The following is a 13,167-nucleotide window of genomic DNA, read 5'->3' on the forward strand; positions in this document are numbered from 1 at the left end:
AAAAAAAAAAAAAAAAAAAAAAAATGAAAGGGGCCAGGCATGGTGGCTCACAACTGTAATCCTAGCACTTTGGGAGGGAGAGGAAGGAGGATTGATTGAGCCCAGGAGTTTGAGACCAGCCTGGGTAACAGCAAGACCTTGTCTCTGGAGAAAAAGAAAAAAAGGAAAGGGAGAAGGAAAACGTGCACAGTAGTTTGAATACTATTCCTGTCTGCCAACTGGCTTTTCTTTTCTTTTCTTTGAACGGTACACACCCTTCCTGAAGGTGCTGTCTTCTGCCTGGCTGATTTTTCCTTCCATCTTCTTCCTTTCCATACATCTTTCTCATCTCTACTTGATGTATGTACCACCTCAGAGAAACCTATCATGTCACCCACCTCTCTTTCCCAATGTAAATCTGCTTCCCTACTGATAATCTATCTTAATTCCCTATATTTTTCATAACACTTAACAGTTTGAAACAGTTCTTTCTTTTTTTTTCTTTTTTTTCTTTTTTTTGAGTCAAGGTCTCCCTATGTCATGCAAGCTGTAGTGCAATGGCACAATCACAGCTCGCTGCAATCTCCAACTCTTTGGCTCAGATGATCTTTCTGCCTCAGACTCCCAAGAAGCTGAGACTATAGGCATATGCCACCATGCCTGGCTAATTTTTTTTATTTTTTATTTTTTGTAGAGATAAAGTCTTGCTATGTTGCCCAGGCTGCTCTCAAACTCCTAGGCTCAAGCAATTCTCCCACCTTGGTCTCCTAAAGCGCTAGGATTAGGGTGTAAGTCATGGCACCCAGGCCAACAGTTGTTTGTTTCTAAGATTCTACAAGGATGGAGGTCAAGTATTTTTATTCTTTCCTATCATACCAACACACTGTTGTCTCACTAGCACTATAGTATACGTGCTCAATAAATATTTGTTGAACAAATTAACAACTTTTACATATGTGTAAAATATACTGGAAATACATTTTACTCATCATGACACACATGCACACATATAAAATTGAAATGAAAAAAAAATCAAAAAATTAGCCGGGTGTTGTGGCATGCACCTGTAGTCCCAGTTACTCAGGAGGCTGAAGCAGAAGGATCATCATGCCACTGCACTATAGCCTGGATGACAGAGTGAGACCCCGACTCAAATAATAATAATAATAATAGTAATAGCAATAATAATAATAAATATATATACGAGAACTTGTCAGCAAATATACTAATATTTGCAGAAGATTTCCTAGTAACAAGAATCACTAATTTAATTTCACAATCTGGCAGAAAGTTTGATAAGTCTAAATGTTAAAAAATAATCTGTCAAGTTCCATTCTCGGCTACATGTTTTTCTTCTTTTTCTAATTCAGGAAGAAAACTTGGAAAGGTGAAGATTCTCACAAAAGTTCAGATAATCTTTTGGTTTTTATTTTAGACCACCAAGGGGTCAAGAAACAGACCCCAAACTTCCAAAATGCCACAGGATTCCAGTAAGCATTTTATATGCCGGCACAGTCTAACCTCAAAGATAAAGCCCCATCCACTTGAGAGACCATTACCTTCCGAACAAAGTTGACATGGCATTCACCCTTCTGCACAGGTGGAGGGCAGTCTGGGGGCACCCGGTAGTGGGTGTGAGCTTTATTCTGCTGTGCCGCGTACAACACCGCTGACTGAAAATGCAGTTCAATGGAGTTCACCTCTCTGACCACACTGGTAATATCAAAGCTCTAAGTTAGGGGGAAGAAACAGAAAAATGCATGATGTGGAAGTAGTCTTGTGTGTAAGGCAGAAAGTATGAAAGAGGCATAATTCAAATCTAAGTTTGGTCTCCTTGCAGGGGGAAGCACCACTCTGAAATACTATAGCACAACTTTTAGTTGCCCATTTTTAGTTATAACTAAGCATATTTCCCTAACCCAATGCAGATTTCTAGGTTTCTCCCTCTATTTTTCCTGAGAGAATGATGAACCTATGGAAATAGATAGAGCAAAAAATATCTTTAGCACTGGAATGTCTGTTCTGGCTATTTACGAGTGGCCTTGAACAGCCAAGGACTTCTGAGACCCTTCATGACAACCTGACTCTCTGGTATGAACAGCATGTATCTCTAACTCATAAGTTATTTTTGTTTTGAAAAGTCTACCCTTGAAAGGGAAAGGAGATCAAGAGATAATCTCTTAATCTTATTATGCCAGAAAGAAAAAAAAATTTTCTTTTAAAATCATTTGTCGATTGTCATTTTCCATAAAACTCTGGATCACCAAATAGAGAAGGGCTCAGTATTTGTTGAACATTTTCTATGCACCAACAAGTTGCCAAATATCTCATGTAAAAAATCCCCACAATAATCCCATGGGGTTTGTAGTGTTTCCATCATTCTACAAATGCAGCAACTGAGAAATAAAATAACTTATCCAGTGCTTCAAAGAGGTTGTATTTGTCACGTGGCCAATTATGCATTTCCTTTTCTCTACTCGCTAAAACAATTAACATAACCATGCACACCTGATGTCATTATATACTTACATATCTATTGAACATGTTGTCTGTTTCCCCAATAGTGACATTATTGAACAGGATTTTTGAAACTGTATCTATTCCCTCAAAAATCAAATTTATTTTCTGCCATTTGCTAAAAAAAGAAAAGATTTTTTAAACAAGATATATATATTGTTTATATATAAATATATATATTTTAAACATTAACTTAATATAAGTTTTTTTACTAGTTAGGACCTAAAGGAATAAATATTTCACAAAAAATATATATTCCTAAAAGGCAGTTTCCAATAAAATTTTCAGAAGTATTGGTTAATATATGTTTACGTTGTTTGAGTGGTCCAGCTTCTCTCTATACACATCAATAAATCACCATAAAACCAAGAGTACAACTTATAATTTCCAAATATATTGATTTTTTTCTATTTGCTTCACAAAGTTCTTATGAGAACCAAGTTAAACAATAGACACAAAACTTTCCCACAAACGACATTTACTGATGCTAAGTGAACACATTAACCAACTAACTAGTATCTATAAGTGAATATTATGTGGCTAGCACTTTGCCAGGCCTTACAGAAAACTGTAACAATCTCTGAATTTAAGGAGTCTGCAATCTGAACTACAGATTGCTATTCAGAGGTTGTCTCATAATAAGAGACTTAAAGAAGGAAACGAGAACCTTAGGAGGGGAAGGACAAATAAAATGTGTCATATCCATACAATAAAATAACATTCAACAACAAAAAGGAATGAAGTGCTGATAGACGCTAAAACATGAACTTGGAAAACATTACGCTAAGTGAAAGAAGTATGGGACCACAAAGGACCATATATTGCATGACTCGCTGTATTGGAAGGAACCAGAACGAGCAAATCCATAGAGAAAGAAAGTAAGCTAGTGGTTGCCTAGGGCTGGGATAAGAATTGGAGGAAGGAAGGAGTAGAGAATGGGGAATGACTATTAATAGGTATGGCTTTCTTTTGGGGGTAAGAAAAATGTTCTAAAATTTATGGTGGTGATGATTTCACAACTATGTAATATATTAAAAACCACAGAACTGTACACTTTAAATGAGTCAATTGTATGGCACATCAATAAAGTTATAATTTTTTTAAAGTCCGTGTAGTGGCTCACACTTATAATGCCAGCACTTTGGGAGGCTAAGGTGAAAGGATCACTTCAGCTCAGGCATTTGAGATCAACCTGGGCAATATAATAAGACCTCATCTCAACAACAAAAAAATCAAATAATTAGCTGTGTGTGGTGGATCACACTTGTACTCCTAGCTACTTGGGAGACTGAGGCAGGTGCTTAGGAGGTCAAAGCTGCAGTGAGCCGTGGTCATGCCACGGCAATTCAGTCTTAGAGTCTGAAACCTTAACACACACACACACAAAATAGATGCACAGAAATGCCTGATAAGAAGTTAGAGCCTCTAGCCCCCCAAAAAGAGCAGAACCAAAGCAAGGAAGTCCTGACAACATCAATTACTTTAAGGTAAAATACTTGGTTCACATGCATACTCTGGATTGGAGAGCTAAGCAGGAGAAAGCTGGACAAGTCAGTGAGGCGGAAAGGTGAGGACAGTGTTATAGGGAGAGGGAACATAGCAGCATTTTCATAAACAAGCAGAGATGTTTACATTTGACTTGCCAAGCAAAACAAGGACACTTGCTATTCTTTAGCAAAAACATGTCATGGCAAAATCAGTATTTTGGGAAGATGAATCTGATGTTTCTATATAGAAAAAATTGGAAGCCGGGCTCGGTGGTTCAGCCTGTAATCCCGCACCTTTGGGAGGCTGAGGTAAGTGAATTGCCTGAGCCCGCTGGTTCGAGACCCGCCTGGGCAGCGAGACCTCAACTCTACAATAAATCAAAAAATCAGCCGGGCGTGGTAGCGCATGCCTGTAATTCCAGCTACTAGGAAGACTGAGGCGGAATGATCGCCGAAGCCCAGCAGGCGAGGCTGCAGTGGCCAGGAGCGGCCACTGCACTCCAGTCTGGGCGAAAGAGTGAGACTCCAACTCAAAAAAAAAAAAAATTGGAGTATAAAAGGGCAAAGAAAGAAATTTAATTTGGCAGCCTTGGCCTTTTTCCAGGATCTCACCTTCTACGCAAAGGTGGAAAGCTGAAAATGAGAAGGGCCAAATCGAGAGAAATGTTAGGCAAAAATTAGACTCAGAGGCAAACTGAATACAGGAAGACAAGGCAAAAATCCCTCAAGCACAGAAGATTGGAAAACGGTGTTACATTAAAATAAACAATGAGACTGTTAGAATATAAAGTTAGTTTTAAGAGGGAAAGTCAAATGGTTATGTTTTGGATATATTGAGTTCAAGGTGAAATAAGACCATTATGGAAGATATTTTAAGTATTATCTAGAAATAAAAGCCTGGAGCACAATAGTGACTCCATGATAATGAGCACAATATTCTGGCTTTATTTTTCTGGCTTTATTTAAGAGACAAGTACATAATTGTCAAAAAAAATTCATATGAAAGGGACAGGCTGGGTACAGTGGCTCAAACCTGTAATCCCAGCATTTTGAAATGTCAAGATAGGAGGGCTGCTTGAGCCCAGGAGTTCAAGACCAGCCTGGGCAATGTTGCCCAGCCCTTATCTGTATTAAAAAAAAAAAAAAAAAAAGAAGCAAAGAAACCTGAGACCAGGGGTTCTAGACCAACCTGGGCAACTTGGTGAGACTTCATCTCTACAGTAAATAATAATAATAATAATAACAATAATAAGCCAGGCGTGGTAGCACGCACCTGTCGTTACCAGTTACTTGAAAGGCTGAGTTGGAAGGATCACCTAAGTTCAGCAGTTCGAGGCTGCAGAGGCTGTGAGCATGCCACTGCACGCCAGCCTGGGCAACAGAGTGAGACTCCAACTCAAAAAAAAAAAAGAAGAAGCCAAGCCCAGTGACCCACACCTGTAATCCCAGCACTTTGGGAGGAGGAGGTGAGAGGATTGCCTGAGCCCAGGGTTTTGAGACCAGCCTGGGCAACATGGTAAGACTCTGTCTCTAAAACAATTTTTTTTTTTTTTTGAGTTGGAGTCTCACTCAGTCACCCAGACTAGAGTGCAGTGGCCGCTCCAGGTCACTGCAGCCTCGACCTGCTGAGCTCCGGCGATCCTTCCGCCTCAGCCTTCCAAGTAGCTGGAACTACAGGTGTGCGCTACCACACTTGGCTAATTTTTTTTTATTATTTATTCTAGAGATGAGGTCTCGCCAAGTTGCCCAGGCGGGTCTCGAAACCGCGGGCTCAGGCAATCCACTCACTTCAGCCTCCCAAAGCATGGGATTACAGGCTGAGCCACCGAGCCCAGCTTCTACAATAAATTTTTAAAAATTAGCCCGCGTGGTGGCTTGCACCTGTAGTTCCAGTTACTTGGAAGGATCACCTGAGCCCAGCAGATCAAGGCTGCGGTGACCATGAGAGTGCCACTGCACTCCAGCCTGGGTGATGTTGTAAGACTCCGACTCAAAAAAAAAAAACAAACAACTACGCATGGTGGCATGCACCTGAAGTCCCAGTTACTCAGGAGTCTGAGATGGAATGATCACCTAAGCCCAGGAAGTCAAAAGTCTAGTGAGTCATAATTGTGCCACTGTATAACAGAGTCTGGGCAACAGAGTGAGACCCCCAACTCAAAAAAAAGAGAAGAACTTTTTTTTCCATTTAGCAACAGTGATAGTCTACAAACTTGGGTTGCATTCTACCTCATATGGAAATATTTGCTTATAGTAACGTAGAACATTACTGAAAACAATACTGGTGCTTTACCTAATGGCCTCAAGACATCGTGTAAGGCCAAGGTCAGAGTTTCAGTGGCTGATTAGCAACACACAGACCAATGATATAGCTCTGGTTCTACCTAACAATATTACAAATATTATACTCTACTGAGTACTGGGTAATAGGAGGAAAAGAAGAAATAAACTAATAAGAGAATTGACTCGGTCCAGTAGATCCACTGGAAAAAATGACTCCATAAGACACAATTTTGTCACCGATGATCAGTGGCACCATCTTCATATACAAAACAAAACATAAATCACTTATTCACTTTTATAATGCGAGGCTTCAATCTTACTTAATTCGTTGATATGCAACAAAAACAAACAAAAAGATTATTGCTTAGACAGAAAAAGAAAAGTTCAAATAATAATAAATGCATATGCATGCACATACATACCTAGTGTCAAAGGAAATTGTAAATGCCTTGCTATAGGTCCAGTTATCCAAGGAAATCCACCTGTAGTTAAGGTCATTGAATCTGTAGTAAGGATCCTGATGATACAAGGCAAAAATGCAAAAACAAGTCAATGAAATAAATTATTAACCACTATTAATCATCTAAAAATGAATGAATTCTTAGTCTCAGTACAGAGGTCAGATCATTTCTACTAAAAATGTGGGGGGGAAATTTCAACAAATTACCTGAAACAAAAGATTGCTCTGAGATAAATAATATAGTTCCACTACCAAAGAAAATGTGTGGAGATTAAGAATGGTTTCCCTTGTTAAAACCAAACACAGGGCTGACCTCTGTGGCTCAGCCTGTAATCTCAGCACTTTGGGAGGCCGAGGTGAGTGGATTGCGTGAGCCCGCAGGTTCGAGAGCCCGCAGGTTCGAGACCAGCCCGCCAACTTGCTGAGCCCTCATCTCTACAATAAAAATCAAAAATTAGCTGGGCGTGGTAGCGTGCTACTTGGAAGGATCACCAGAGCCTAGCAGGGTGACAGAATGAGACGCCAACTCAAAGCAAACAAACAAAAACAACCAAACACAGAACCTCACCGGTGCTGTATTGGCAGAGAATGAAAGCTTGAACTCCCTGACTTGCAGTTCTCACTCCGCCTTTTGCTGCCACTACCCAGGCTGGCCTCCAGGGGGCATACTTCTTTTCTACTGCCCAAAGGTCCGCAAAACACCTTCCCACTCCTTGGATTCATTTAGAATTTCTAGTTATTTTTCACTTAGCTTTACTAAGTGAGCACAAAAAGGCTCTCTGCAGGAGGTTATTATCTCAAGTGAAATAAGACAAAAAACAAAAGACAAATATTCTCATGTATATGTGTGGGATCTAAAACATTTGAATACATGGAGGTAGAGAGTTGAAAGATGGAGAACAGAGATTGAGAAGGGCGAGCAGGAAGGATGAAGAGAATTGGGTTAAAAGATACAAGCAGTAAGATAGAAGGAATAAATTTGATGTTTGATAGCAGAGTGGGGTGATTATAGTTAAACAAAAATATATTGTAGGGTGTACTGATGGTCACCCTAAATACCCTGACTTGGTCACTACGCATTACATACGTGTACCAATATCTCTCACGTACCCCCATAAATTTGCACACATAAAAGCAAATAAATAAATAAAAGGATCTCTATAGAGAATGCACAGGCAGCAGAGATTCTGTCAAAGTTATAAATTTCAAGTTTCCTGTATTATCCTAGCTCATGTCAGCAAACTGCAACACACAGGCCAAATGCAACTCACTGCCTGTTTTTATATGACCAGCAAGTTAAGTAAGAATGAACATGTGCCCATAAATAAAATTTTATTGGAGCACAGCCATGCCCATTCCTTTACATATTAGATATGGTTGCTTTCATGCTACAGTGACAGAGTTGAACAGACACAACAGAGACCATAGGTCGATAAAGGCTAAAATATTTAGTACCTAGTCCTTTACTGAAAACATTTGCCAACTCCTGCCCAAGATGACTGGCCTACTAGGTGTCCACAGATGTTATTCCATCTGAATGTTCAGCCCCAAGTCCTCCTCTTCATAATACTTAAGTCTTTTTTCTCCTACCTCTTAACCCCTCTTTATCTCCCAGAAAGGTTTCCCAGAAAGGAGGCAAAACAGAAAGTGATAAGACAAGCTTTTCAGTTCATCTATCTGTGAACAATACACAGTGGGAAATTGTGCTGGCCCAGAGGGTCTTTCCTCTTTGTCAGGCTCAGGGTCAAGTCTCATTTTCTTACGGATTACAGCCCCAGGTAGAGAAGGAATAGACAACTTTATCTAAGTTCCACAGAGGTAAAAGCTGGATGACCTCATTAGGCTGATAATGTCTCAAAGAACAAATCTATAAGAGACACTACACTTCACTGCGTGTGTATCAAGTTCAACACAGGTATCTGCCAGAAACTGCTCCTGATTGGAAGGACTATTTCGATAAGGTACTAAAGGAGAGAGTGACTGGGTGAGATTTAATAACAACAGGTGATCACCAAACTGGCTTGTTAGGTCTGGCTAATGGGAAGGTTTTGCTCTGGCAGATGGTTTGTGCCAAATCCAGCCAAGTTTCTTTCCTTTCCTGTTCTTCCCTCACACAGGACTCAGCCTCTCCAGTGAATAAACACAGAATGCATATTTAAGGACATGGGTTTGAAGAAGCATCTAATTATTAGCGTGACCATATCTCTCCACCCAGCCCTTTTTATAACTCTATACTGTGGACTTAGTCCAATACAGTTAAAAATATAATGCATCAACACACTAAGCCCAGGACTGGCTAATGATCTGGCTGGCAGGGGGCGAGTCCACTTCCTTTCTCTGTAAACTGAAGGAAGTAGCAAGTTGGGTATGAAAGGGCATCCTCCCCAGATATATTTTTTTCTACAAAAATAGAATTTACAGGTTAAACTTTTTCTCTTACTTGAAAGAAACCAGTCTGAAACAGCTACACACTGTATGATTTCAACTATACAACATTATGGATGTTAAACAAAAATTATGGGAGCCCATTGTTTTGGACTGAATTCTTGCAATAGACCCCAACAGACCAGACCAAACCAAAATAGAGACACTCTTGCTAAGTACCACATAAACAAACTGAAACTTAAAGAAAGCAGGTAGATATCCAAAAGACCAGTTTTTCCTGAAAATAGGTGATTCCAGTCCACGTGCATAAGGAAATCCTCTCTGCTTTAGCCTTTACAAGAAAAGTAACATGAAGTAATCTGATGTTAATTAATCAGGTCTTTCCTCTGTTCTGTTTCCTTGTCCCCACCTTACAAAACTCAATATTCTGCCATTGCCCAGTGGGAGTCCTCATTCTATTTCATCAATTGGAGGCTGCCTTGATTCATGAACCATGAATAAAAGTCAATTTGATCTTTAGCTAAATTTGTTGTCTCTTCGTCTTTTGACATGAAAAAGGTAAAGCAAAAACAGTAGAAGGGTCAGTGGTTTCCACGGATTAGGGAAGAGGGAAGGATGAATAGGTGCATAAGATTTTTAGGGCCGTGAAACTACTCTGTATGGTACTGTAATGGTGGATACATGCCATTACACATTTGTCCAAACCCACAGAGTGACTCTTAATATGAAGTGTGGAGTTTTGAGTGATAAGGATGTGTCCATGTCAGTTCATCAACTGCAACAAATGGACCGCTTTGACGGGGATGTTGATCATGGGGACACTATGCATTCATGGAAGCAAGAGTTGTAAGAGAACACTCTGTACTTTCTTTCTATTCAATTATGCTGTGAATCCACAACTGCTCTAAAACAAATCCTCTATTAAAATTTCCTATCTTAATAAGCAAAAATGCCTTATCCAAAAAAAGTTGCAGAGGATTCCAAATGCTAAGCCCAACTTAAATAAGTTCCAGATTGGTCTGACTCCCTTTGATCATATTAAAATTTCAGTCCTAAATACAGCAAACAGCAGTTCTGGATTACCCCTCATCACTAAGGACCTATATAAGTCGCTGAGTTGTTAAACAGATGAACCCTAAAACCAGCAACAATATCATTTGTTGACCATTGACTATATATCAGTCTTTAAGGTAGGCACCCATATACTCTTATCTTCATAATAAACATGTACAGTAAATACCATTTTATAGAGGAAGAAACTAAAGCTCCAAAAGGTGAAGTGACTTTCCTGAGGTCCAATGACCCAGCAGAAGTATGTACCCAGGAATGAAACCAACTTAATCCAACACCAAGGTCTGCACTCTTTCGACTATGCTACTATATCTCATGCTGCATATACTTCCACTTTTATACCAGGAGATAACTGCAACAACAATAGTCACAATAACTAAAAGTTTCTGTCTGTGACCTTACTGGATTAGGTACTATTATCATCTCCATTTACTAACAAAAAGTCCAAGGCTCAAAGTCAAAAGGCTATTAAGCAGGAAAGCACTGACTCAGAATCAAGAAATTTGGCTCCAGAGTCCATATGCTTAATCATTGCCTAATATTATATGACCATTACCAACACCATCAATATCAGTGCTACCTACAAAGCAGCAACCACAAGATAAACATGCCATGTGTGTGCCTGAGCTAGTCATTTATAATTGATACTTACCATACTGACTGTACATCAACAAACCATGTGTCATCAGGGCACTTGACAGATGACAGTATCATCAGTCTCATCTCTATAAGCTTCTGGACTCCATCTATTATATCTGATTATAGATACACAGGTTACTTAGCTAGGTAGGGCTTTTCCGCTCCCCAATTCCGCTTCAGTTCAGTGCCTGACTTCACCCCAGACATAACGACCTCAAGTAGAGTTAAGTAGAGAATGTCTTTTTTAATTATTTCATTTATAAGCACTGTTTTCTTAGAAACTTAGGCAAAAATAAGCAAATAAATGTTAAGAAGACATTAATTGAAAACAAGCAAAACTTTGATTAAGATATATAGCTATTTATGTTGGGTGTGGTGATTCATACTTGTAATCTCAACAACTCCAGAGGCTGAGGGTGGAGGACTTCTAGAGGCCAGGAGTTAGAGACTAGCAACATGCAAGATATCCTACTGCCCTTGGCCCATCTCTACAAACAAACAAAAAACATTTTTAAAGGGGCCAGGCATGGTGGCTCATGCCTGTAATCCCAGCACTTTGGGAGGCCAAGGCAGGAAAATTGCTTGAGCCCAGGAGTTCAAGATCAGTCTGTGCAACGTAGTAAGAGCCCATCTCTACAAAAAAAAAAATTAAAGTAAATAAAGATACATAGCTATTTGGGAAAACCCTAACTTGTATAAAACAAGAAAATGGTCATTCACAAAAGTGGTTACCTTTGAGGAGGTAGGCAATGAGATTGAAGAGGGGCAAGGTAACTGCAGTGGTATTGATGACATGCAGGCTCATAAGTTAGATCATGGGTGTACAGGAATTAGCTTAATTATAAGACTTTAAAATTCATAAATGCATAGATGCTTATAACTTTCCATGTCTCAAATACTATATAATAAAAAATAAGAAAAAGAAAATGTTCATGGGAAACTAAGCTATACTAAACAACACAGAGGTTTTGTGTGTTCCATTCAGAAGGAGCTGTACTCTCCAAGCCTCAGTTTCTCCATTGACAAATAGGCTCTTCAACTATTTGATTCTTACTTCAAATGGTGCACTGTACCCTTCATGGGTACAAGAGACTCCCCAGCCCATAAGTCAAGCAGAACATTTTGGTTAGCCTTATTACTATCTTTTTCTAAAATCCTTAAGTTGATAAATATTGCTTCCCAAGGAGACTCTTTATTTTCTAACCAAAGAGACTACCATTTAAAAAGGAAAACAAGACAATTCACCTACCCCACTACTAAGTGCCAGGCATTATGCAAGGAGCTTCAAGAAGACAGAGACAAGTGGCATGTCACTATTGTGTAGCAGCAGGGTTCCAGGACTGGACTCATAAAAGGTTAGAATAAACACCTGGAAAGAGAAACTTAGCTGATAGGAGGAGGTCAGAGAAGAAGGTGAGCACATTTGCCCAGCGAGGGAGGTGGGGCAGGTGTACAGTTCCTCCGCCTCTGCCAGCTGCCTCTGAGATAAAGCCCAGAGGTGGGTGGAGCTGACAGAAGCAGCAGTGGGGGTGATCTATTTTGCATGGGTTTGAGCTTTGGCTTAACCTTAGTACCTGTGGGTCCTTGTGAAGCTCACAAAACATCTCTATACATCTGTTTTCTCAGTTCTAGAATGGAGATAATAATTGTAACTACACGCCTCACAGGATCAGTATAAAGATCACAAAAAGCCGGGCGCTCACACCTGTAATCCCAGCACATTGGGAGGCAGAGGCCAGAAGATTGCCTGAGCTCAGGGGTTTGAGACCAGCCTGGGCAACATGATGAAATCTCGTCTCTAAAAGAAAAAAAAAAATCACAAGAGACGATTATGAAAAGGACTTAGAACTGTTCTCGGCATACAGTGAGCATTCAATAAATGATAGCTATTGCTTCTATTATATGTACTGATCTGAAATTATTTCTAACATATATTAAGTTAAAGGAAAAAGATAGTATGAGCAAATAAATATAGAACACTATCATCTATGGGCAGAAAATATATAAATCTATATATGACACATGTCTATATACGTTTATAACATCTATGGAAGAATACACAAGAAACTGGTTAATAGTGGCTACTTCTGAAGGACTAGGAGAGATTTGCTTTGCTTTTCATTATATAGCCTGCCTTTAAAACGTTTTACTATTTCCATTCTTTAGTTCTGAAATTCAACTGACCTATTTTTAAAAAAATAAAACAATAAGCTAGGTGGAAATGATGAGGAGAGAATGGTTATTAGAAACTGTAGGCTGGACTGGGCTCGGCGGCTCAGCCTGTAATCCCAGCACTTTGGGAGGATGAGGCGAATGGATTGCCTGAGCCCACAGATTCGAGGCGAG

General features: G+C 39.6%; 1 protein-coding gene across 1 annotated transcript in view; it reads right to left on the bottom strand.

The window, feature by feature from the left end:
• MANBA (mannosidase beta) overlaps positions 1 to 6,785 on the bottom strand; it is a 101,301-nt gene extending 94,516 nt beyond the window's left edge. Inside the window, exons 1-3 of the mRNA XM_008072083.2 lie at positions 6,689 to 6,785; positions 2,509 to 2,614; positions 1,539 to 1,709 (exon numbers count right to left, since the gene is read on the bottom strand). Of these exons, the coding sequence (XP_008070274.1) occupies positions 1,539 to 1,709; positions 2,509 to 2,523 (186 nt within the window). The 5' untranslated portion in view covers positions 2,524 to 2,614; positions 6,689 to 6,785. The remainder of the gene's footprint in view (positions 1 to 1,538; positions 1,710 to 2,508; positions 2,615 to 6,688) is intronic.
• Between the last annotated feature and the right edge of the window lie 6,382 nt (positions 6,786 to 13,167).

This window comes from Carlito syrichta, unplaced genomic scaffold (genome assembly GCF_000164805.1).
Source record: "Carlito syrichta isolate Samal-C Ts95f unplaced genomic scaffold, Tarsius_syrichta-2.0.1 Scaffold314844, whole genome shotgun sequence".
NCBI classification, from domain to species: Eukaryota; Metazoa; Chordata; class Mammalia; order Primates; family Tarsiidae; genus Carlito; species Carlito syrichta.